This window comes from Stegastes partitus, unplaced genomic scaffold, assembly GCF_000690725.1.
Source record: "Stegastes partitus isolate 25-593 unplaced genomic scaffold, Stegastes_partitus-1.0.2 Scaffold872, whole genome shotgun sequence".
Taxonomy (NCBI): Eukaryota; Metazoa; Chordata; class Actinopteri; family Pomacentridae; genus Stegastes; species Stegastes partitus.
In genome coordinates this window covers 94,752-121,861 of record NW_007578603.1, presented here as the reverse complement: position 1 = coordinate 121,861, position 27,110 = coordinate 94,752, and the positions used below count along the sequence as shown (strand labels likewise).

General features: G+C 39.9%; 1 protein-coding gene across 5 annotated transcripts in view; it reads left to right on the top strand.

Moving 5' to 3' along the window:
• The window catches only part of pleca (plectin a), a 57,240-nt gene that overhangs the window by 6,039 nt on the left and 24,091 nt on the right, over positions 1-27,110 (top strand). For 2 of the 5 annotated variants that reach the window (XM_008293306.1, XM_008293304.1), the window contains exons 1-15: positions 4,108-4,207; positions 6,775-6,867; positions 11,724-11,890; positions 17,454-17,569; positions 17,866-17,972; positions 18,699-18,818; positions 18,896-18,991; positions 20,729-20,856; positions 21,361-21,454; positions 22,813-22,967; positions 23,994-24,345; positions 25,210-25,287; positions 26,379-26,540; positions 26,629-26,733; positions 26,838-26,933. In XM_008293306.1, coding sequence (XP_008291528.1) covers positions 4,148-4,207; positions 6,775-6,867; positions 11,724-11,890; positions 17,454-17,569; positions 17,866-17,972; positions 18,699-18,818; positions 18,896-18,991; positions 20,729-20,856; positions 21,361-21,454; positions 22,813-22,967; positions 23,994-24,345; positions 25,210-25,287; positions 26,379-26,540; positions 26,629-26,733; positions 26,838-26,933 — 1,929 coding nt within the window. In that variant the 5' untranslated portion in view covers positions 4,108-4,147. Of the gene's footprint in view, positions 1-2,804; positions 2,861-4,107; positions 4,208-6,774; positions 6,868-11,723; positions 11,891-14,778; positions 15,356-17,453; positions 17,570-17,865; positions 17,973-18,698; positions 18,819-18,895; positions 18,992-20,728; positions 20,857-21,360; positions 21,455-22,812; positions 22,968-23,993; positions 24,346-25,209; positions 25,288-26,378; positions 26,541-26,628; positions 26,734-26,837; positions 26,934-27,110 lie in introns of those variants that run through there. The other 3 variants (XM_008293305.1, XM_008293303.1, XM_008293307.1) reach the window with 2 other exon arrangements.

Below are 27,110 nucleotides of genomic sequence, written 5' to 3'. Positions count from 1 at the left end.
TGCAGTTAAAATAGTGTAATTTTACCATCTAGTGCAAAAGAATTAATTTCTTTTTGTGCTATTACAAATTTTTAATGTGGATTTGTGTGGATAATTGTGGTCTTTTTCTTAACATCTTCTAATATGCATTAAATTTAATTTACTAAAACATAGTTGTTTTAATAGTTGTTATCTGTAATTTAACAAAAAAAAGGGGGGAAATCTATAAAATAACTGCAAATTGTTCAAAAAAAAAAAAAAATTACCATTAAAAACTGTTTTAAATGTTTGTATTTGACAGTGTAGATGAAAACAGTTCCAAAGTCTAGGTCCACTTTTTCCTTAAATCTGATAAACAACGATTACATTTTAATATTTAATTGATATACATAATTTTTATTTTAAAGAACTGCAAATATTTGAAAAATAATCCTATTTTTGCTGATTTAAATCCAGTAATTTGGGGTTTTTTTTTAAAAACAATTAAATTAAATTAAAACATGAATCCTTGTTTCTTGTTACTACTTTGTTCTGTAGTTTTAATAGTTGTTGTCTGTAATTTACCCAAAAAGAAACGGAAAATCTTTACAATAATCACAAATCGCTGATAAAAAGCTGCTAAAAACAGTTTAAATCATGTATTTTTTTTTACAGTGTAGCGACTGTATTCTCTGCCTCTCGTGTCCGGTTGTCTCATCGTGACTTCAGCTGCTCTAAATGTTCCTCTGCTGGTTTCTTGTCTCCACGTCCTCTGCATGCGTTGACTTTACCTCTTCAGAGATGTTTCGGGGGCTTCTGTGCGCACTCGTTTTTTACTTTACCTACTCAGCGCTGTTCTTTCGGGAACACACAAACAAACAAACACTAATTTCATTCTTTGCCTCCATCTTGTAACCTTTCTGCACTGACTTGTTTGAGGCCTGGTTTTTCCGTTGATCTACTTCCTGTTTGCTGACCCTGACCTCTCCCCCTCTGCCTTCCTCTCTTGCGATGCTCTTGCCGTGGTAGCCGAGGGAGCGCGACGTTGTGAGGAACGTGCGGTTGGTGAGTGGCGCCCGGACGTTGGCGGCCGCCTCCTCGGGCGTGGCATGTTCACCTGCCCAGGTGGCTGCTGGGCCGTGCATGATGACAGTCACACTCCCTGTTTACTGTCCCTCTGTGTGTCAACATCGTCTTTGTCATTGGAGCAGTGAGCCGGCAGGACGTGAGGAGTTAATAGGTCCTGTAGGGACTGTTTTTAAGGATGTTTTATGGTAAAGATGGTTAAAAAGTGGAGTCGAGGCACCGTTTTCATGCAGCACATTTAGAAACAAACACTGCAATTGGCATTTATTACTTATGGTGTGATTTTACCTCCATATAAGGCATTAAAACCCCCCAAAAATGATACAAAATCCTAATTTAGCTGACTGTAATACACATTAAAAGGCCCCACAGTGGTATTCATTATGGAGAATAGCTTAACTAATGTACAGTGTAAATAAAGTCTAGTAGAAAAAATTAAAATCTTGCAGCAAACATGTCAGAAAACAACCAGTAGAATCCTGCGACATTCATAAACTGTGAAAATAGCAACAGATATCAGTAAAATAGTGATTATTTTAGGAGCAAATTACTATTTGGAGTGAGAGTTTAAATTGGAATTAATTCTGCAGTGTTCAATTTTAACTCTTAAAATGTAAATATTAAGGATTAAACCCGACAAAAATGATAGAAAATCACAATTTACCTGACTGTAGAGGACATTCAAAGGCAACACAGTGTTATTCATCATGGAGAATAACTGAACTAACGCACAGTGTAAAAAATAAAAAATAAAAGTCTAGTAGCAAAAATAAAATCTTGCAGCAAACACATCAGAAAAAAAAGTATTTGAAAAGAAAAGCCAGTGGAATCCAGCAACATTCATAAACTGTGAAAATAACAACAAATGTCAGTGAAATAGTGATTATTTTAAGTGCAAGTTACTATTTGGAGAGAAGAAATGAGACTTTAAGTCGGAATAGTTTCTGCAGTGATTGATTTTAACTGAAAAATGGCATAAAATCACTCTTTACCTGAGTGTAATGCACATTACACCCACAGCGGTGTTAATTATGGAGAGTAATTTAAATAATGTATACTGTAAAAAAAAAAGAAGTCTGGTAAACAAACAAAAACAAAAAAACTGTGAAAAAAAACAGTCGTATCCTGTAAGATTCATAAACTGTGAAAATAACAACAGATGTCAGTGAAATAGTGATTATTTTATGGGACAAGAAGTTTAAAATGGAATAATTTCTGTAATAATTGATTTTAACTGAAAAAAAAAAAAAGTAAATATTAAGGATGAAATCCGACATGTGTTAGATAAAATACTACTTTACCTGATGGTATTACATAATACAACTGAGATTAATTTAATCAACCTGATTAATTTAAATTCATATTTTATTGTTATTATTATTTTTAAATAAATGAAAAAGGAGACGGAGTGATCCTGAAACCTGTCACACCCAACACGTTAGAGGAAGCTCGTTTATTCCGGCGTTGACAACTGGAGCAAAAAAAGCAACATAAACAACTTTTTTATTCAAGAAATGACACTTTAACAACATTTCTTCTGGGTGTGATTTACCCACAACCTTTTGCCAATGCTAGTCCATACGAGTTGAGGAAAATGAGATCAAAAATGACTCGGATAAAAAAACACGACCTGATTATAAACTCGCAGGACTCTGCTCATAGAGCAACAATCCTGCAACGTAAACCATCTGAGATCGGTGCTGAATCTATAAACTGCGTCTCCCCAGAGTTAAGAATCAGACAAAAACTAAACTTTTAATTCAAGAAATCGCATCTTTTTAGTAACTTGCTGCTGCTTTTGTCGCCTGAAATCATCGTCGCTCTTCGACCAAACCGAAAAAAAAGTCTCCAGATAAAGTCTCTGTTCCACAGCACACATGATCTGCTGGATCGTTAGCCTAGCAGCTGCTATTAATAGCATATTGAATTATTTTAATCTGGTTATTTCATACTGACGTGACAACAGCAGACGTGGAGCTGCTGCTTACATTAATGTGATTTCTGAAAATAGAACTGAAATAAAGAACGACTGAGAAGACGAGTTCTGCCATGTTGGTTGTTGAGCTGCAACGTTTACACTCGACTTTTTAGATAAAATGCAGGAATTATGTTTTTTTATGTGCATTTTTAATAAAACAATATTTGAAAAAACAGCCACAATTCTGCAAAAAATAAAAATAAAAAAAACCTGCTTGAAGAGGTTTTGGAGTTTTCTAGAAACAGCTTTTCTAAATAGGTTCTGACCAGCAAACATTAAACTCACCTCACTAATCAGATGATTTAGTGACTTACAGGACTAAAGCCCTGTCATTTTATTGCTAAAAACAAAACACTTAAAAGACATTTCTAGTCTTTGAAAGTCATTGCCTTTTATCCTCCTGGAGCTTCTAAGTCTGCACACTTCACAGTTAAAGGCCCGAACATGTAAATTCATCACCAAAGACTTAAACTGAGCCGTCTGGGGTCAAACAAGAGCTACAAGTGTCGGGTTCCTCCACTGCATTGACGGCAAAGTTCAAAGTTTCACCGCTGCAAGCTGAAATGTTGCCGCAACAGAGCTTGAGACTTGGCTGAAAGCTTACAACTTGGAGCACCAATGCATGTCATGGCCATCACAGCCGTCCTCCGAAAGCGACAGATCGGAGCTCGCCTCAGCTAAAAAACCACAATGAAGTCATCAGGGGGCGCCGGGAAGTTAGAGATTAAAAAAGTGAGCAGGCATCTCATCGGGCGCAGGGAGGAGGTAGAGCTCGGAGAAGACGAGAGCTGATGACGGGGGAGGGAATCACTGTTTCCATCCATTCTCATGCTTCTCACCCGCAGACATCTTGGCTGGGCCTCTGATGCATCTCGGGGGTCATGTGGGATCCGGCGGCGGTCGCTTTGATCACAACCATGCAGAATTTGAATCGCACCTTCAAATTTGCCATCTTTATTTTTTGATTTTTTTTTTCCTCCCAGCCCATGACTGTGTAGATGTGTAGATCTCTGAGGCTCCCGTTCCTCGGTCATGGGGCTTTGCTGGTTCATCTGAACCTCCGGCATCGTCGCCTCCTCTTCATGTTTTCCTCTCGTCTCTTTGCAGCCGCGGGAAAAAGGCCGGATGCGCTTCCACAAGCTGCAGAACGTGCAGATCGCCCTGGACTTCCTCAAGCACAGACAGGTCAGTGAAGGACCAGAACAACCTGAGCGCATGTTAAAGGAATATTTTGATGTTGGTTTTCTCTGCTTTAAGGTTTAGTATCTGCTGGTTTGTTTGTTTGTTTGTTTGATTTGAGAAAAAAGTGTCGTGAAATAGTGACGCTCTGCTCGCAGTGCTCCTGCAATACTGGTAACCCTCCCTGGAAGTCGCTTTGTGTAAAGAATGAGAGCTGAAGCTGTCAAAACAGCAACGCTTTAACTTGAATTTCATTTTGAGGAAGACGAAGTATTCACAAAGAGACAAATCTAGCGAGCATGGCAGGTGCAGAGTGACAATTGCTCTGCTTTTTGCTAAACAACCTGCTCGTAATGGAGCACCCACATGCCATGCTGTGATTATTAATAATAATATTTATGCAGTCACATCTTTCAATTTTAAGTTGATATTCACATTTTCTTAAGAACAAAAGCGAGTAATATCGTCCTTCAGATTTAATGTAGGAAGCTTGATCATCCCAGAGTTCACAATTGGACAAAAACTCAACTTTTCCTTCTGGAAATGAAACTATTTGTTTGTCTTTTTGCCTGATTTGAGGAAAAATGATTTCACCTATGATGTGTCTTTGTGCAGCAGCACTTTGGTCCCAGTGCTCCTGCCACATTACTCCCTGTAAGTCTGATATTAAGTAAGGGTTTCAAAACATTATCTATCCTAAACTGTGTCAGAATGACTCCCATCAACTTCAGTTTCATGTTGGGAAAGAGGAAGAAGTTGCATTTAGCCGAATCTAGCGAGCAGAGCGGCCATCGTGTTGCTGCCGCCTAGAAAAACGTTCATATTGTAACTGGACCCGTAGCGCTCTGTGTGTCAAACCGCCAACGTTTCCAGGTTGTTTGCACCAAGCGTCACCTCAGAACATTACAGCAGAACTTCTTGGTCCAACGGAAGCTTCCAAATGAATCCAGGTGAATGCTAAAGAAAACAACGTACATGCCCCTTTGGAAACTGCAGCTCTTTAAAAACTGCTGTTTCTCCTTCTGGTGGTAGCTGCAGACCTTCCTCTGGTCACCACGACGCTCCACGAGAAGGTTGCTGACTCACACAGAATGTCTCTGCTGCAGTCCGAGCTCCACGGTGAAACTGCAAACGTTCACAAAAGCACGATGCCGACCGTGCGATAAAACATGACTCATGACGGTCGGATGTTTGTGGAGCTGAAGGGTTGCACCCATCACCAGCGTCGGGCGCTTCATGGGTGTAGAACTTGACAGGGTGATGATAGATAATTAGCAGATGCTCCGACAGGAAACCAACACAGGACACACCCTCTGACAACCACACAAACATTGGTTGGATAAATGCTGGGCACTCTGCTCCTGGATTTCCAACCCGGCCGCTCGTTTGTGTAACAAAATGTGTCCTTGAAAACATTTAGGGTGAGAAGTACGGCATACAGCCGCTGAATCTGTCTTTGTTTTAGATCAACAGCAGTAAGTTTAGAACTTTGTCAGGAGCGTTTAGCAGCAGGAAGTTGCACTGGACGCCCCTAATTTTGCATAAAGCAGCCTAGACCTCAAGTTTTTGCAAATGAGGAGTTGGCAACGAGATGTTCTGTCTCTCAGAAGACATCTCGAAGCTACTAGAATGAAAAAAACCGATGCCACACGAACTTTTCGATGGTGACCAATGGGAGAAGGGCTTGCGCTGTTGTTGTTGTTGTTTTTTTTTCTCTCAAACGACATCTCAAAGCTACTAGAATGGATTGCAGAGCTGCTTGCATAGACAACGAATGGGAAACCATTACAGCCGTTGCAACAAGAGCAGTATCTTAGCTTTTCGATCGTACAAACTCGGCACAGATTTATGTCAAGAACTTTGTCAGGAGCTTTTAGAAGCAGGAAGTTGCACTGGATGCCCCTAAATTTGCATAAAGCAGCCTAGACCTCAAGTTTTTGCAAATAAGGAGCTGGCAACGTGATGTCCCGTCCCTCAAAAGACATCTCGAAGCTACCAGAATGGAAAAACCATTGCAACAAGAACAGTCCCTGAACTTCTCGATCATACAAACTCGGCACAAATTTATGTCAAGAACTTTTAGAAGCAGGAAGTTGCACTAGATGCCCCGAAATTTGACGAGCTGACAACATCATGTCACATCTCTAGAAAGACATCTTGAAGCTACTAGAATGAATTGCAGAGCTGCTTGCATAGACAACGAATGGGAAACCATTACAACCGTTGAAACAAGAGCAGTCTCTGAACTTTTCGATGGTACAAACTCAGCACAGATTCATATCAGGAGCTTTTAGAAGCAGGAAGTTGCACCAGACACCCCTAAATTTACATAAAGCAGCCCAGACCTCAACTTTTTGCGAATGACGAGCTGACAACGTGAAGTCTCGTCTCTCAAAAGACATCTCGAAGCTGCCAGAATGGAAAAACCGTTGCAACAAGAACAGTCCCTGAACTTTTCGATCGTACAAACTCTGCACAGATTTACGTCAAGAGCTGCCTTCAGGAAACTGTTCAGGTTGTGTTTGAGTCGTGTAAACAAACTAACAAACTGTTTCTCATCCACCGACTCTCAGGTCAAACTGGTCAACATCAGGAACGATGACATTGCGGATGGAAACCCGAAGCTGACCCTGGGACTGATATGGACCATCATCCTTCACTTCCAGGTAACACGGGACACTTTCTGCCAGTTTTATCGTTAAACCAGCGTAAGATTTCATTACTTCAACTGGATTTGCTACACTTCCTGAACTCCATGGAGGTGCAAAAGAACATTTGCTTCGATTACGCTGGAACTAGTTTGCTTCCGGTTCTCATCCTGATGTTGACGCTGCAGTTACAATACAGTAGAATCCGACAGCCAATCGCTTCCAAACGGCTTTTATTGGACATTTGGTAGCACTTAGGCTTTTATACACAGCCTCTCGAGTCCTTGAGTGCACAAAGACTAAACACTGAAATAAAGCCATTCATTCATTTTCGAGGACGGATGTTCCCATGCCAGAGAAAGAAGCTCTTTTTTTCTTCTCCTTGCGGTGCAGCTCCATGAGTTATATCTAAATGTGGCGGTTTCGCTCAAACGGGGGCTCCTTATTACATAACATAAACAGTGTAAAATTGCTCGAACCGCCGCTGGCAGCAGCAGCCGCACCGGAGGAAAGCGTTCGTCAGCGAGCAGATGGGTTCCCGATGTCTGGACGCTCTCTACTGGAAAAAGGAGTGGGAGTACTGGGAGATTGTTTGATGCCATAATGAGTACGATGGTTATGTTATGTGGGATCGTTTTCCTCGTCGCTCAGCGTGACTCAGTGATTCCCGCGAGGAGGAGACGTTGGCGTGGAAACCTAAAAACTGCAAGCAAAAATAAAAAAAAAAAAAGATCCCTCGCCGTTTGGTCCGTAAAAGTCGACTCTTTTGTTTGTTTTTTAAGTAATAACTTTAAGCAATAAAAACTCTAATTTAGACGTCATCTGACAGCTTCTGCAAAACAGATTCTTTGTTTTCAGCCACCGCGAACAATAGCGAGTTTCCTCCGAGCTCCCCGGGTGCAGCCAATTCAGGTGATTAATAAAAAGATATGCTTCGTGAATGTAAAGACGAAGCAGCAGCAGCGAGGGCGGAGGTCCCGTTTCCACCCAGCGCCTGAGTCACCTCGTGCCCACGTCCACGGGGTTTCCCTCTCAGGAGGAAGAAATGCCTCCTTTTTTCCCTCCTCCACCCTTTTCCTGTAAAAAAAAAAAGTCAGAGAAATCATTAGTTCTGCCGTGACTCATCCACATACCTCCAAAAAAAAAAAACACTGGGAACAGTATAGAGTGGTCATAAAGCTGCTGCTCCAGTGAGAGACTGTGAGGTTTATAAGCGCTGGAATTTGCTTCACCATCTGAACCCCCAGCAGGGTTTTTTTTTGCTCCTGTCACATTTTTCCTCACTGTTGGCTCATTTTTTTACTACAATATAAAGTCCTGCAGCTGCATGGAAACAGAACAACCAGGACTAGAGACAGACGACGTATAGCTAATGCCATAAATCATAGGAAAGACAGTCAAAAACAAAAACAAGCTGTAATCAACATTTGCAACGTGTTCCCAATAAAACTGTTTTAGAGGCTTTTTTACGACGCCTGTTTACATTTTTACAGCTTCTACAAACTTTCACTCCACTCTGCACGACGTCCTCATGAAGCTGTTTCACCGTCCTGGATGTGTCCTCCATCCACCACATAAATCACTGAAAAGACACCAAAAAAAAAAGTTGATTTTTTTCATTTTTTATGCTACAAACATTTTTAAAAAAAACCTTGATTCATCATGTCCAACATTTTTCAAGTCACACCAAAAAAACAGGAACAAATGGAGGCTCCACATGTTGGAGATATTTAACTATTTACAACAACTTCTGCAAACTTTCTCTAAAAGTTATGTCACCGTGCTGGATGTGTCCTCCAACAACTCACTGCTCTGTTCACTGTTTCTGAGCCGCGCTGCATTTATTTATTGATCCAGTATTTTACATTCGAACACAACCTGCAGCTCAGCCGAAAACTGACAGAATTTTTGTGACTTCACTTTTGCTCACAGCTGAGTGGATAATGGCTTTTTAGTTGCAGCGAGGAGCACAGAATTTTTTGTATTTTTTAGAATCAGAATCAGAATCAGAATCAGTTTTATTGCCAAGTAATTTTTACATCACCAGGAATTTGACTTGGTCCATTGGTGCAAAGAAGCAGAAAACAGATACCAAAATAAAATAAAATATTAACAATACCAAAAAAAAAGGCAGATTACCGAATTTAATTAGTGCAAAACATTTTATTTTGGTAACTTTTTGAAGCCAGTTGTGTAGAATAACTTGGTTTTGACTTGATTTCACAGTTTGAAGCTGTTTTTTCTCCTCTTTCTGTTGTATTTAAACCAGGCGGCTCTGATTTTATTGATCAATCAAGTTGTATTTTACCTTCAGTTTCCTTTTTGTTCTGTTTACACGACCTGCAGTTCAGCTGAAAACTGACAGAACTTCTGTCACTTAACTGTCGGTCACAGCGCAGTGAGTTGGGAGCAAATAATTTTTTGTTTTTTTACACAATTTGATGAGTGCAAGCATTTTTTTTTTTGCATTTTTTTCAGTGAGATGTGGAGAATAAATTGATTTTGACGTGATGTCACAGTTTAAAGCTGTTTTTTCCTCTTTTTACTGTTTTGGAGCCACGCTGCATTTATTTCATTGATCAAGCAATTTTTATTTGACCTTCAGTCCGCTCTGTGCAAACATAAGGTTTTTGGGTTTTTTTTGCAGCATGATTTTTATTCGTAGCTGAATAAATAACTTCTCGGGACACCGAATATTTAGTTTTTTATAGAAACTGATGAGTGCAAACTTTGTATTTTTGGCAATTTCTCGAGTGAAACATATCAAATGAAGTAATTTTAATCAAACATGACAGTTTTCTGAAGGTTTTTTTTTGCTGATGCATTCACAAACTGTGGAAAATCTGTTTTTAATAGTTTCTGGTTCTGATAAATGGTGCGATTTTCTAAACAAAAGCACGTCCTCTATATGCAGCGGGAGGTTTTGGGCTTCAGGGGGTTAAAAGATGACTTTTTGCCAGCGGTTTCCTTTGATTGTTGCAGCCTTTTTACAACTTGTGCATAGCTTGGCAGAGACCTCCGCCCATCTGGCACCGGAGCAGAACAAAACAAACACCAGACACATTTCAAAGCACCTTGATTATAGATCCGACGTTGCAGAGGGATTAATGCAAAGAGTCACGCCGAGGCTGCACAATGTAAACAGTTCAAGTCGTGTGTTCGTGTCCAGACAGTCCCGACTCGCACCGTAAAGGAAACCTGCAGCTTCTTCTTTCCCACCCGGAGATAACGTTTGCTGTGAATGTGTTTCTGTGACTCTTGGTTCGGCCTCACAGCTCTTTAAATGTTCTGCTGAAGCTCCAGCGTTCCTCTGCAGCCGCCAGAGTATTTATCCAACATATTTGTGTGGAGCGACTGTCAGATCAGCGCCTCGTTGGCATCTTCACTCCTCTGATTTCTGTTTTGTAATCACAAAGCGTCCAAAACAGTGAGTTTAATAGAAGTCATGTGTCCTCCGAGTAAAAGTTCTGTGAAGTGACTCATCGGCAGTCTGGAAGGAATCAGCGGTCAAAGTGGAAAGTTTCTCTGGCTTCAGCCGGAGATCCAGTCGGATTTAACGAATCAAAGGAAAAGATTTACGTCGAGATGGAGAAGTGACTTTCCCATGAACACTTTTCAATAAATATGAAACCACGCTGTTGAAATAATCTGGTGCCAGAAACACACTTTACAAACAGCAGTTCAGAAAACAACAGCTCATATCTGGAAGTAATATAATCTGCTGATTTACATTCAGTTAAACTGTAATTCTGACGCCAAATGTTCTACAAACACAAATTAATATTTAGAAAAATGCTGATTTTTGATCTAAACATTATGTCAAGTTTTGACCTGTTTACAGTCAACATGTAAATTAAATTAATACTTTTTTCTTTCATTTTACTGGATATTTACAGTAATTTAACAAAACAGGAAATACCTGTGCAAGTTTTAAACTGTTTCATATTTTTTTAATCCTAAATATAAATATTTATTTTCCAATTAACAGAGAATATCTGATTGATTATTAAATGATTTTTTTTTAAATACAGTAAAGAAAAAGATTATTTTACAGCCAAATATTGTACAAGAACAAATCGTCATTTATTAAAAAAATAAAAAAATAAATAGAGACTTTTGACATAATTTACAGTTTTGGCCTATTTTTTTTTTATTTATTTTTTTACTGTTAATTAAACTTAAAATTATTCTTTTTATTTTAACAAATTTTCAATCTTTTATATCAATTTTTCTTTAAAATAATGGTACTTATTTGTACAATAATTATATTTTTGCTGTTTTAAATATAGTTTTTAAAAAAGTAGTGTAATTAAAGCATTAATGAAGAAATCAGGGTTTATAGAAAATACAGGTTTTTGATTTGGGGCATTATTGACAGGTTTTTTTTATTGCTGTTAACATGTATATTTTTTTTTTATAATTAAAGTCGTTATTATCAGCACTTTGACAAAACAAGGATAATCGGTAAAATAAAAATAATTTACCATCTGTACATCTTTAAAGTACGCTTTTGTTTTTCAATAGTCAGCTGATTTAAATACATTTTAATTAAACATTACATTTTCTAAAAATACTGAATTTTGATGAGTTTTTTTTATAACATGTAAATTAGTTATTTTTTCCTGTAACTTTACAAGTTAAAAATAAATAAATAAATAGACATGAATTGTAATCATGGTGGCTTTTAATCTGAAAATCTCTTCCCTGGTTGTGAGTGTGACCAGTTCATTAAATGAACAGCGTCGCCTCTTTACCATTTTCTACATTGACAGTACATTTAATGTGTTTTATTCAGAGTGACTCTTCAGGCGTCTCTTTTCTGTGGATAAACAAGCAGCCTGAGTTTCTCACCGACTGCTCGTCTCCTCCTGCAGATCTCCGACATCCAGGTCAACGGCCAGTCGGACGACATGACGGCCAAAGAGAAGCTGCTGCTGTGGTCCCAGCGGATGGTGGAGGGCTACCAGGGTCTGCGCTGCGACAACTTCACGTCCAGCTGGAGGGACGGGAAGCTCTTCAACGCCATCATCCACAAACACCGGTGAGTTTACGCCGCTGTCGGTATCGTTTATCAGCTACTGAGACACGACTTCAGTCTGAGGGTTTATTAAACTACAAACTAGAACATTATTATCTGATGTAAACTGATATAAAACCGTTGGAAGTGTTGGTTAATGTGTTTGTCACTAATTTAAACTTCCGAATGAGGAAAAAAGTGAAATTAAACAGTGGAATTTCTTCATCTTCTGTAAATTATAAATGTTTGTAACTATTTAAAATATATAAATATTTTCCTGTTATTTTACAGATTTTACATGTTTTGTTAAACTATAGATGATAATGTGTAAAATCCCTGAAAAAAAGGCATTAATTAACATTTTAACCATTAAAACAAACACAGGCCACAACTATCAATAATGTCCAGAATCTACATTTTTATAAACTTTAATTTGTTCTTTTACAATGTTAGATTTATTTATTTTTTTTTTACAATTCTTTAATTATTTGATTTACTTTTAATTTAATAATATTAATTATATTTATTTACATTTTTCGCTGATCAATTTTAATCAGCTAAAAATAAAATTATTCTACTGATAATCGATGTTGTCTAAAAGAACAATTATGTATATTAAGGGTTAAAAATGGTAAACAAAAAATGAATAAATAAAATTAAAGCTAATATTTTGTCATTTCAGAAGAAAAATATTAATTTACATGTTAAACCAAATTTTAATCTGCTCAAAATGTCCACTGTATTGAAATCAGCATAAAATATCATTATTGTACGTTATTTTTTTTCCAGTATTTCATTTTTTAACGTAGTTTTTCTGCTCTCAGATTTTCAACTTTTTCTAGATTTTTATTTTTTTTACAGTGCAGACTGTTTATGTGCTATAAAATATAAATAATGTCTGTATTTTGAGTTTTTTCACTCAATAAACTCGACCAATATGCAGCTAAATCACCACAGATGCTTGAAACGTGTGAATTTAAAGCATCTGCAGGATAAAACCGTCTCTTGGACCCACACATGTTATTGTCTGGTTGCTAGAACCTGCCTGGACTCGGATCTTCTCCCACCGTAGGACATGAATCCTCCAGTTTTAAAGGTCTCCTCGGCGACCTTCTGCATATCTCCTGTTGTTGTGTCTTCTTTTATTTATTGCCGTACGTTCGGGGGCTGGAATGCCGAGTTCAGAGGTTTACAGTCGACTTGTCGGGACAAAATGTGGATCAGTTGTTGTAAATCAGACGTCGGGTGAAAACAGGCTTCATTCATTCAGAACATTCAGTTCATTCATTCACATTAAAGCAGTTTTTAACCCAAAATCCTTCACTTTAATCTCAGTTTTTAAATTCTTATACACAATATCTGGCTTAGTGAATAGCTTATAGCACATCATTACTCTGATATAAGCACATATGAGACAGTTTGAAGAGTTTATTAACGTGTTTGTCAGGAACTTAAACTCTCAAACAACTAAAATGAGCAAAAAATATATCTTAACTTTAAAAATGTTTTTATCTACACTGAAAAAAAAAGTTATTTTTTTGAAGAATTTGTTGTTTTTTTACAGATTATAGATAAAAACTAGTACAAACCAAAGAAAACAAGTGTTAATTTATGTTTACTGCAGAAATACCAACCAAAATTATAAATAATGACATAAACATTAAAAAAAAATGTATTTTTGCAATTTTGAATGTGTGAACTATAAAATTAACTTTTTTTATCAGCAAAATTATGTTTTTTTTACTTTTACTTTTCAAATTTTACTATATTATTATTATACTAAGAAGTGAAAATTGTGAAATAATATTTTTATGTGTAAAACTGCAGAAAACAGGATTAAATTGCACATAAACTGTAAAATCAATTTTAACAGTGATGAAACAAAAACAGGCCGACACTTTAAAAACCGTCCACATCAAAAATCTGTGTCTTTGCAAACAATAATAATGAAATGAAAATGAAATGAAATGAAAAATACTTTATTTATCCCAGAAGGGAAATTCAATCTTGTAAAAGCTCACTTTTTTTTTTTTTTAAATCAATATAATATATATTCTATAAAACAACAACAATCATTCAGTCAGTCAAATTTGTTTTTTAAGGTGATGGCTGTTGGCAGGAAGAAATTCCTGTATCGCTCCGTTCGACAGCGAAGCTAATAATAATAACCTTCAAATGAAACTATTTTACTGTTTTTAAATCACTTTTATACAGATATTTGTCTTTATTTTCATACGGTACAGCATGACACTGTTTTTGCAGGATATTATTTCTGGCTCCCTGTCTGGCATTTTTCCTTCTTTTTTTTTTTTACAGTGCAACCCGTAAACATTAAGTATCTGCTGTAGAAAGTGATTTAACAAGTCCCGTCCTGTCGGTGTTTCTGCTGCCTGTCTGACAAACTGAGCAGCTCTTGGTTCACCTCCTCTTGGACCTGATTTATCTTCTTCTGCTTCTGACTGATGAATTCAAAGTGAACTTTTGCGGCTGTAACTCATGCTGCTGCTGCTGCTGCTGTTTTCATCGCTGATGAAGTTTCTTTGCTGGTAAACAGAATTAAAGTCACCGCAGAACATTCCTCCACTTTGTCTTCTGCAGCGCGTTTTGAATTCTCTGCTGCGCATGTGTTCGCCTCCAAACAGTCGGAGGAGCTCCAGCTAATCATATTTCAGAGGGAGTCTCTTGTTTTGTTCGCCACACGAGTTGAGGAACTCGGGCGGACCGCAGCTGCTGAGGAAACCAGCGCTGAGCGTCCACCTCCTGCAGCCTTCAAGAGGCGACTCAGCGCTCATAAACAGGCGCTCTGGGTGGAGCAGCGCTTTGACTCAGAGCTGCAGCACAGTTCAGAGGCAGAGCTGGCAGCGCTGCGTGGAAAAGCTTCTCTCTTCCCTCCCTGGTTGGGTGTATCGCTGTGATTCGAGGGAAAAAGCTGCCCTGGAGCTACGCTCGGCGGAGGCTTGGCAGGTCGGAGCAAAACGCTGGTGCGCTGAGTGCTCCGCCACAGATTCCTTCTGCGATCGGGAGGAGGAGGATGTGCAGAGAGCTGCTGCTGTGACGGGAAGCAACAGCAGGCAGCCGGAGCCACAAGTGGATCTAGTATGACTCTGTAGCTCCGCGTTCTTGCAAAAACTTCAGCTTTTGTGGTTTTAACGTGACCGTCGCCACCATGTACAACCTGAAGAGGAAGTTCCACTCGAAGCGGCGCCTCAACAGCGCCTCCAGCAGCACCGCCGGCTCCGTCAGCGACCTGGAGGACCGGGTCATCATGCTGTGCGAGGACATCCCCCACGAGAGCTCCCTGGACTCGGCGCAGAGCCTCCGCAGCCGCCGGGTCCGCTCCAGCCGGGGCTCCCAGAGCGAGGAGCCCGAGTCGGGGTCCGAGTCCCAGGTCATCCACCTGAGCAGGGACCGGCAGTCCTACCGGCAGGCCTGCTACGTGGAGAGGGAGCCGGCCCGGAGGGAGTACTACCTGCAGAGAGTGGTGCAAGTGTACGGAAAGAAAAAACCCAAACAAGCAGAGTTCTGAGCTGTTTCTGTGTGCATGAGGTTCATCTTTATCCCCGTCGGAGTCATGAGATGCTCTGAGCTTGTTGCTGCATGTCATTAGAGCACTTATCTTCTTGGCAAAGTGTCCTGTTTGTATATTACCTGATCGGGGGAATTTGAATTTGCTCGGTTAGTCGTTCGTGTCGTTGCTTGCCCTTTATGGTCAGGAGGAGAACGATCGAGCTGCCTGCAGCTACGTTAGTCATCAAACATGCCACATGTGTGTTTTAGAAACCTGCAGCAGTCGTGATTGTTGCTCTTTTTATTTAAGCATCACGCATTCTGCTTTTCTTTCTCGTTGCACGACAGAAGCTGAACATTTTTGGGGAGTTTTTTAAACAGTCGCCAAGACAAAACTAATTATCTTTACTGCGGAAAGTTTTAAGAGGCATTTGTTGGACGCGTTATTGAGAGAAGTGGTCAGTTTTCGGTCACATTTTTCCTCGCTGTTGGCTCATCGGCGTAACGTCTCCATGGAAACAGAACAACACCGAGCAGGAGGAGGAGGAGGAGGAGGAGGGAGCGCTCAGGAATGTCTTCTGAGCATCGCAACACAGACAGAATGAATCCTTTAAAAAAAAAAAAAACAGGCAAAACTGAATCTCTTTGGTTAATTATGTCACAAAAATGGAACAAATCTGGAGTCAACATGTCGGACATTTTTTCAACAGGTGTTAGTAATCCTGGAGAACATTTCAGAAATGCCTCCTCATGCTGCAGATTTAACTGTTCGCAGCCTCCACACATGTTTTCTGTCTGCGCTGCTCATCAGCTCCATCACCTGCTGGATGCATCCTCCAGACACTTACTCCTCTGCTCACTGTTTCTGAGCCACGCTGCGTTTGTTTTATTGACCCAGTGGGTTTATCTTGGTCTCCTGGCTGCTCTGTGGACACACCGCCTGCAGTTCAGCCGAGCGGTCGCAGTGAATCGTAGCTTCTCGTTAGGAGGTTTTTTTTACAGAATAGTTTGGTGTGAACAATTTATTTTATTATATTATATTTTTTTAAATTTTGAATGCAATATCATAGTTTAAATCGAATTTGTGTTTGTTTTTCCCCTGGTGGAAACATGAGGTACTGCACGAAATACATTTAAAGACTGTTGGAAAGTCTAAAGTCTGTCTGGTTTTACAGTTTCTGGTTCTGATAAATGGCAGATTTTTTGTGATTTTCTTTTTTTTTTTTTTTTTTAGCGTAATTTTTTTTGTGATTTTCCTTTTTTATTTTTTTTCATATACATGCCTGGAAACTTTTAGAATTTTTGCCACGTGAAACTGAATTTTTCGTCATTCGCAGGATCTCGTCATGGTTGATTTTTGGGAGAATTTTTAAAGAAATATCACAGTTTTGCTCAGGAGCAGAGATTTTTTATTTTTATGCAGTTTATCTTTTGGATTCAAGGAACTTTTATTGTCAAGCCAGCTCACATTTACATGTTTGTGGAATGAAATTGGTACTAAGGTCACGTTTTTTTTTATTTTTTTTTATAGCCTAATAAATAATAATTGTAAGACAAGAGCAACACATACATAAAAATACAAGCAAATAAGTGCACTGAAATAAAAAATAAGTACTCTAGTAAAATGTAAACATGAAGTAGAAAAGACAAAATTAGCTTTGAAACAGGAAAATTAGCGATGGGCAAATTTGTGACTGAAGCAGGAATAAACTGATTTCTATTCAATATTTCAGTTTCAAACTTAGATTTCGTCGTGTGATTGGACAGAACCGGCAAAATGAGTCACACGTGATGCGTTCACAGACCGTCAGGAAATCCTAAAGTTTCGATAAATGTCACTTAAAAAAAAGAACACATGCCTTTCTAACTGGGTTTTAGGATTCAGGCGGATATTCAAAAAGCTAACTGTCACATTGAGCTCTAGCTGCTGGCCATGACAATCCGTTCATCTTTAAAGAAAAAGCAGAAACAGAGACGTCAGGTGCAGCCTGCAGGTGACGACAGTGACGTTTATCCTGCTGTCAGACGTGATTTAGACGTAATAAGCTCACGGGTCTCCCTGTCTGATCGCCGCCCACAGGCCCACGCTGATCGACATGAGCCAGGTGTACCGGCAGAGCAACCAGGAGAACCTGGAGCAGGCGTTCAGCGTCGCCGACCGGGAGCTGGGCGTCACCTGCCTGCTGGACCCCGAAGGTCAGTTTAACGGACGCACAACCTGCTTCTAGACACGTTCTGACCACAAAACACTGATGAAGGCCACCAAGTCCACCAGCTTTAATGGAGAACAGTGTTTTTTTTCTTCTAATCTACATCTTAGCAGCTCTAGATCGCTATTGATCTTCTGCAAAACAATAGTTTGTCATTTTAAACCTACATTTTGCTTATTTTAATATTTTTGGTGTTTATTTTCTATTTGAGCTGCATGATAAACATTTGCATTTCATTCTTGATTTCCCTGCAGCCTCACGGTCTGTTTTTTTCCTCTGCAGACGTGGACGTTGCCCACCCAGATGAGAAATCCATCATCACGTACGTCTCCTCGCTGTACGACGCCATGCCCCGAGTACCGGACGTCCAGGACGGCGTCAGAGCCAACGTGAGTCATTACCATCTGTTTGTCTTTGTTCTAGATCAGCGCACGTGAGGCGGTCAAAAAATAAACGAAGGATTTATTTATTTAAAAGTCCCAGTTTGTAAACTTAGCAAAAATTAAACCTTAGAAAATGAACGTCATAAATGTCCAATGAGAGCTTGTTTTTATGCAACATGTGGAGAAAATATGTTTCTTTCGGTGCTGGTTTCAAAGTAAAATGTGAAATGTTGCTCGTGTTCGTTCTAGATTTCAAAAATGTTGTAAAATATGTGATTAGTTTGGCATTTCGGGGGCTTTATGGTATTATAACTGTGCCGTACGGCCATTCTATAGAGAAACTTCACCAAAAATTCTATTAAAATCACTTTTTCCTACATGTCTTGTTTAAAAAAATTGCCAAAAATTAACTGTTTTATTTAACCAGATTGTGTGAAAAACAAAAAATTCTGCACTGCTTGGCACAACCAGGAAGCCTTTTAGTCCTCTGTTGTGACTAACAGTCATGTGACAAAAATTCACTTTTCAACTAAACTGCAGGCGGCCTGTACACCCGTTAAAGCATTATTAAGGTTTAATTACGTTCTCGCTCCTCCTCCATGTTGTTCTGCTTCCATAGAGGTGCAGGACTTTATTCTGCAGTGAAGAATGAGCCCAGGATGAATACAAACATCTAGTAAAACTGTCTGATGTGAACCTGAAACCTGTCCTAACCCTGAACTGGTGTTTCAGGAGCTGGAGCTGCGCTGGCAGGAGTACTACGAGCTGGTCACCATGCTGCTGCAGTGGATCCGACACCACATCCTGGTGTTCGAGGAGAAGAAGTTCCCCACAAGCTACGAGGAGATCGAGGTGAGACGGTGGCGCCGGACGAGACACACGAAGAAGAAGACGATGAGTTTACTCACTGGTCTTTGTTTTACCTGCAGGTTCTCTGGCGTCAGTTTCTGAAGTTCAAGGAAACGGAGCTTCCTGCTAAAGAGGCCGACAAGAACCGATCCAAACACATCTTCAAGTCTTTTGAGGTGAGATTTCTCATTTATATAAATCACGCTGGTCGACATCAGCAAGGTTTGAAATTCTTAGTTTCTTTTCAAAAATACAGCAAAACTCCACCAGTTATCAGAGCAAGAAACGGTGAAAACAAAAGGAAAGAATGATCAGATTTTACACTTTCTGGTAGTTCATGGATGTTTTATGTGTGATGTACAGTTCCATTAAGAAAAATGCACAAACAATAAGCTTCAAACTGCAATATTTCTACAAAAATACACCATCTGCATCAACTACATCCTGCAAAAAACATTCGAGAGAAAGAATGACTCAGCAGTCGAATGAAAAAAAATCACCAAATGTATTCAGGCAGGTTCAAACTGCTAAAACGACACCATCTGTCAATCAGAAACTGTAAAAAAAACCCTGAGAGTTGACAGATTTCTGACTTTCCGACAGATTGTGAATGTGTCGTGTGTTGGTAGCACCTGTGGACTCCTAAAAAAAAGAGGTCACATGTGTTTATTCTACCGTTTAAAGTTTTATGTAAATTATATGATAAAAAAAAAATAATAATCCACTGTTGTTTGTCTTTTTTCTGATTTCTGGCGCTATAACTGTGTCAAACAGCCATTTGGTCGACAAACTTCACCAAATCTCAACTGAAAATTGCGACATTTCATCGAAATCACTTAAAAATCTGCCACAAAACAAACCGCGAGCTCTTTATTCTAGATCCGTGCAAAGATCTGAGATGTGAGGAGCTCAAAAAAGAAACTTGTTATTTAAAAGTTCCAGTTTGTAAACTTATCAAATATAAAACCTTAAAGCGGGACTGAAGTTCTAAGAAAATAAAAGTCAGCGTAAGATGGAATAAATATCAAATTAGAGCTTTTTATTTTATGCAACATGTGGAGAAAATGTGTTTGTTTCTGTGCCGGTTTCAAAGTAAAATGTCAAATGTTGCACGTGTTCGTTCTAGATTTTAAAAATGTTGTAAAATATATGATTAGTTTTTGCATTTTTGGGGCTATGTGGTATTATAACTGTGTCAAAGAGTCATTTTATAGATCTAAGCTAAAAACGGAGACATTTTATCCGACATGTGTCATTTAAAAATCCTGAAAAAACAAAAAGAAAAACAGTGAGCTTGAAAAACAAAACTAAAAATCCTGCACAACCAAAAATTCACTTTTCGGCTGAACTGCAGGAAGAGTTTGCACCGAGCAGAGAGGAGGAAAACTTAAATAGTAGTAAGACATCTATAGTATGAAGAGGAACCTTTTTAAAACCACAATAGGAGCAAAATGTTAACATTCGATATTAAAGTTTGATATTTATCTCCAGCAAAACAATATTTCATCGTACAATTTACATATTTTAATATTTTGGTGTTTCTTTTCTGTTCAGCCTTCAGGATAATAGAAACAAACTGACATTGCAGTAGTTTATTTTTCTGAACTATGAAGCAAATATAATTATCTTGTAGTAAAATATTTAAAATTTGAAGAGCCGCCCATTTTTTCAAGGATTTCTATATTTATGTAAAAAGAATAATCAAGCAAAATCATAGAACTTTCTAACTGTGTCAAACTGCACAGGAGACATCTCGGAGTTCTCTCTGCTTCTAGTCATGGTTGTTCTGTTTCCATAGAGGTGCAGGATTTTGTATTTCAGAGAGAAATGAGCCCAGAATGAGTGAGTATGTGATTAAAGAACCAGTGGGTCCAGAGGGTTAACTCCAGTTTGTTGTGTCTGCGACCCTGCAGGGCGCCGTCCAGGCCGGTCAGGTCAAGGTGCCGCCCGGCTACCACCCGTTCGACGTGGAGAAGGAGTGGGGTCGTCTGCACGTCGCCATCCTGGAGCGAGAGCGTCTCCTCAGGACCGAGTTCGAGAGGTAACCGTGGATACCGGGCCAAGCCGTCACATGCTCGGTGTTGCCAAAGCAAGTGTGTTATTTTTACAAAAACCGCAGAGCGTTGAGGAACCGAGGGTGACTCACCTCCTCATGATGAGGCATTTAAAGTGAAACTGAGTCGGCTTTTGTGGCTTCGGGAAGTCGGCGTCACGCCGGGCCAAACACATGACAGCTGTGCCATCGCCGTGGCAACCGTCTCCCAATAATACCATCTTTTGATAGTCGCCCATAAACTGGGCGAGGCACTTTGGTCGTAGCAGGAGCTGAGAAAGTTGATTTTATCAGTGAACACGCAGAACTTCACAGACTTCATCATGGCTTTCATGCATCAGGGATATGATGCTAAGTATTTGTTCCGCCACAGGACAGAGTGAGTTTTTCTTTCGTCTGCTAATTATGAAAAACGCAGATGGATGTCCTCTAACTCCCAGCGGTTTCTTCAGTGTTTGCACACCTTTCTGACCTCTGGCTTCTGTGTTGCAGGCTGGAGCGGCTGCAAAGGATCGTCAGCAAGGTCCAGATGGAGTCGGGGGTTTGTGAGGAGCAGCTCAACCAGGTGGAGACTCTGCTGCAGACGGTGAGACATGAACCAGAGCAGGGCGACCGACTTACAGGGCCGATACCGGTACCGATTATCAGCAAACAAGCAAAACGATGACAGATGTTTGGAAACGATGCGATAAATTTGCGGTAAAAATCGGAAGTCTTGGTGCCACAATTAAGAAGAACGCAAACTTCAACACACAACTTTTCTGAAATGCAGTTTTACGTTTGATTAAGAGCTTTTTGACATTTATTCTTTTATTGGCTGTTACTCGTTAACTCGTTAACTCCTAACGGGACATCGCTCACGACCACAGAATGACCAGAATCACTTTCAGTTTTCGAAGAAGAAACTTTTATTTATTACAAATACGTTAAAACATCCGATCTTCAACCGACGTCGGAATCGGTTCCATAGAAATACCAGAAAGGCCATCGGAAAAATACTGAATGTCGGCTGATCCGTAGGGAAAAACAGGCAAAAATTAGCTTAAATTGCATCAAAATCAATTTATTCTGCATGTCTCTTTTTTAAAAAAAAAAAAAAAAAAAAGCCCAAAATAAACTATTTGCACCAACGTGATTTTGTGAAAATGCTCTTCAGCTCCTCAACTGCGATTCACGTTGTGGTCACATGACACAAATTTAGAGAATTTTTGAGACGACAAGAGGAACTGAGAGGAAAATAAAACTTGCTGGATCGATAAAATAAGTGCAGCACGACTCAGAAGCAGCGAACAGAGGAGCACATTGTTGGAGATCTTGAACATCTTTCTGCGGCCGATGAGCAGAGACTCAAAAGTTGTCCAGAATTACTCACATTCTCAATAATTATTCAAAAATAGGCTTTTTTTTTCTGGACAAATTCTGGGTCAGTTTGGACACTTTTAGACTGAGAGGAAAATCCAACCTACTGGATCAATAACATAAATGCAGCGTGGCTCAGAACCAGAGAACAGAGCAGCCAGTCGTTGGACGATACATCCAGCTGACGGTGACACATCTGTCAAAGCAGAGAGCAAAAATGTAGTTAAATGTCTAGTATGCAAAGTCACCATTGCTTAAAATAAAACAGAAATTCAAGCACTTTTGTATAATTTTTGCTTAAATTTATGGAAGGAAGTAAAGAAGGATATGAAATCCTGAAGATATGCAGATGTTGTACAACGATGAATAAAAGAGGATGTTGTTGAGGAACATGTTACTCGTTGCTGTTGCAGCTACAAAGAAAATCACAGAAACAAAATTGCAATTACAAACAACTGCTATCGATCTGAACCTCTAAACAACAGATACACAGTAGTGACGGGAAAAAGAAGGAAAAAATGCATAAGCTAAAAACTTTTTAAAATAATATCGATAAAAGTTTTTAAAATGCGATCTGTGCCGCAGGACGTGAGGATGATGAGTTCGGGGAAACCTCCTCAGCACACCGGCGAGGTGGAGGCCGATCTGGAGAAAGCAGAAGGAATGATCCGCTTCCTCTTCAACGACGTCCAGCTGCTCAAAGACGGACGCCACCTACAGGCCGAGCAGATGTATCGCAGGTACGGAACGGATGAACTTCAAAGTCTCTGCAACACGTTACACGAGTACTGACTGAAATCAGGGCTGCAGGAAGGGAAGGCTGCAAACATCTGATATTAAACCTCAGGATGGGCTTCAATAAGCTCCAACGTTATCGGTTCTGTTATTGTCACTTCAGAAATGAAGAAGATCTTTTAATTGTTGGTAAATAAACGTTGCCACAAATGCAGATGTCGCTTAAACACTAAAAATATCTGTACATGAACAGTTGTATATTTGAACAGAAAACGTCCACAGTGTTTGAGTCTTCAGTGTATTTCTGTTTTAGAGTCGCATTATTATCAGCTTCATGTCTTTATGACACTGAGAGAGAATGTAATGACTCAGCAAACTTGGAATAAATTAGAGATTTAAAAAAAAACAACAACACATTTTTCTTTAATTTCATTTGAGTATTTTAAAGGAAATGTGACAAGATAATTAAAAAATAATCAAAAAAACAGTTTTTATCACAGAAGATATTACAAAACTTTAATTAAAGCAGGTTTTTGTCACTGTTAGTTCATTATTAACTGACAGAAAAGTTTAATTTTAATTGCCAAATATTACTGGACTGGCATTTTTCAGATTTACACCATAAATTAACAGAACATTTCCAAGTAAAGTAAAGTAAAAACAAGTAAAAATATTGTCAAAATCTGCACTCATTTTGTCCCCTACAACCAAAGAGTGAGAGAAAAAATAGAGCAGCTTTAATTATTACTTTTTTTTTGTTTTTTTCTGTTTAGAAATTAAAGATAAGAACTAATAAGAGTGTTGGATCAATAAGCAGCATCAGTGAGAGCACTGCTAGTTTTAATCAAAGACTTAATTCGGTGAAACTGCTTTTTTTCTCTTTTTTTTGGTCAAATAAAAAGTCCAAAAACCAAAAAACATTCATTAAACAATAACATAAAACAAGAAAATCCTAACATGTGAGAAGCAGTGAATTACACGAGATGTAAAGAAATGACGACTCATCTTGTTGGTCCTGGTTCTGTCTGTAGAGTTTATCGCCTCCACGAGAGGCTGGTGAACCTCCGCAGCGAGTACAACCTCCGCCTCAAGTCGGGCGTGACCACCCAGCAGATCCCCATGACGCAGGTCCACATGACTCAGGTGCACAGCGCCCAGGTGCTGCAGCAGGCGCCGCTCCGGGTCCGGCCCGAGCTGGACGAGGTCACCATGCGCTACATCCAGGACCTGCTGGGCTGGGTGGAGGAGAACCAGCGGCGGGTGGACGACGGCGAGTGGGGCTCCGACCTGCCCACCGTGGAGTCGCAGCTGGGCAGCCACCGAGGCCTGCACCAGTCCGTGGAGGAGTTCCGCTCCAAGATCGAGAGGGCCAAAGCCGACGAGGTACGTTCAGGGGAAAACATTTTAAAAGTAGCGGAAAACTGCAAACTGTTGGCAGCAGCAGGTCGGTCTGGGTCCAGACTCTGAGTCACTGCAGCTCAGATTTGTTCAGCAGTTGTGTTTAAGAAAACGTCTGATACTGAACTAGGAGCAGGATGATCTCAGATAATATCAAAAGTCTTGGATTTTTTATGGACAACAAAATAAGGTTGTAATATAAATAGAAAAAAAAGAGGGAAAACAACTAATACAGGATGCAAACAAAGTGTATGAAGGTGCATTTTTCTGCAAGTGCTGCACGAGCCCTGGGAGCAGAGTATGGCTGCACAAGGAAGTAAAGACTTTTACAGGGACGGCAGCCAAAGTTCAGAGGTTTTCCAACCAGTTTTTGCTCTATATAGGTTCAGTTTCACAACTTTTCTCAACCTAAACCAAAGTCGTGCTCATGTAAAGACTGAAACACGTGAATGCACGACTTTGCTGTAGAGATGAGACAATTTGTCAACGTAATCCACTGTGCAAGATGCAATCAAAAAGTTGTGAGATTAAACCTTTAAATAGCAAAAATCAGTCTGCTTGTGCAGCGATGTTCTGCTCCCAGTGCTCATGCAGCACTTCCAAAAAAGGAGGTCAAGACACGATCTGCTTTAATACAGCTTGTTTTTAACGTGCACTCTGAAGCATTAGCAGCAGTTTTCCCTCCTTTTCTATTCACATTAAGACTTTATGTTGTTGTTTTTACTTCGGCACATAGTGTCAGTGTTGGATCTAGAACAACATGATCTCTTTAGAGGCAGTTTTCTTTATTCATCTCAGTGCAAAACGGATTGATTGTTGTTTCTAATTACTTCCTTCTATCTGCTCCAGAGCCAGATCTCACCTGCAAGTAAAGCCGCCTACCGCGACTATCTGGGAAAACTGGAGCTGCAGTACGGCAAACTGCTGGTAAGTTAAAATTAAAACCCAAACACTTAAACATTGCACACGTCGTCCTTTCAGTGCATTCTGTTAGATGCTGCTTACAAGTGCAATCAGTGTTTGTAGTTCTGGTACTGCATTAGACATAAAACATACTGGGACTGTGTTTAAAACATGGATGTAGCCTCTGGATCTGAAAAGTGAAGCTTTAAACCTGTATTCTTTCTACCATCCAGCAGGGGGCGACTCCTCTGGTTGCAAAAAGAATTTAGATTGTGTAGAAGTCTATGATGATTTATTGCCTCAGTAAGCTTTTTCCTAATGAGTTTATGGTCTCAATCACTAATTTAAAGCCTCCTTCAATACAGCAGTTAGTTAGTTTTGTAGGTTGTGGTCCCATTTATGGTACAATAGATGATAAAGCAGGGAGGGTCAGTCCAAGTCAAATCAGTGAATTCAGGAAATATTATCAGAATTTGTTCAGAGTTTATTTATTTGTTATTTGGGAGCTAAACCTAAGTTCTGTAAAAACATATATATTATATATTTTGGCAGAATTTTGAGAATTTCATGTTTTCAGACCCTCTACCAAAATGTTTTGCTTGGGAAACCCGTTTTAAAGGTTCAGTATCTCCAGAACTGTAACTCCCACAGCCATGACATTTGGTGAGGACACTAACAGAATTGTTTTCAGAAGATTCAAATGATTAGACGGCTCGAGCAGAGGACAAACTGTTAATTATCGGTCCTTGAAAATGGGACTTTTGGGACCCCAGAAAGTGTATATGAATGGATGGAGCCATGTTTCCTACTAAAAATACAGACTTTGGTCGACATTCCACCAACTTTTAAAACCTCTAATGTCAGTAGGATTAGATTTGTGGTAAATATGGTTCCAGTTTTTAGATGTTTTGACAGAATGTTGACGTGGACTCATTGGTAGGAACAACAGCTGCTGTTCATAGAAGTGTGTATGTTGATATTAAATGTGCAAAGCTGCTTCCATTCTGTCTTCATGTTGCGATTTAACAACATGAGGCTGATTTTGTCTAATTGAATGTCTTGAAGTAACCGGTACCGCCATCTTGTTTCTTAACGTGACATCTGCTCTTCTGCAGAACGCCTCCAAGGCTCGCCTCCGTTACCTGGACCAGCTTCACGCCTTCGTCACTTCGGCGACCAAAGAGCTGATGTGGCTGAACGAGAAGGAGGAGGAGGAGGTCAACTACGACTGGAGCGACCGGAACACCAACATGGCCGCCAAGAAAGAAAACTACTCGGTAGAGTGACGGAGCGACGTTCTCTTAACCTCAGAGCTCTCGAGTGATGATGACGATGTTGACTGTGGTTGTTGTTTCCGTGCGTCAGGGTTTGATGAGAGAGTTGGAGCTCAGGGAAAAGAAGATGAACGGCGTCCAGGCCACAGGAGACAAGCTGCTGAGGGACGGACACCCTGCCAGGAAGACCGTGGAGGTTTGGACTCGCCGCCACAGTTTATGCACGTCACCCTGTAGGAACTTTGATTTAGTCATCAACAACCTTTCTGCCCTCATCCGTGCTGCTCTTCCTTCCACCAGGCGTTCACTGCAGCCCTGCAGACCCAGTGGAGCTGGATCCTCCAGCTGTGCTGCTGCATCGAGACCCACCTGAAAGAAAACACCGCCTACTTCCAGGTACGTTCAGCGGCTTATCGCACAACCTTCTGAACTCCAAGCAGCTTCTGGGGCTCATTTTTCTCTGCAGTATAAAGTCCTGCCCTAGTATGGAAACAGAAATGTGGAGCGGGACACAGTCAGAACGACAGAACTCATTAACTACATTTCTTTGGCTGCTTGTTTTGCATTAATTCA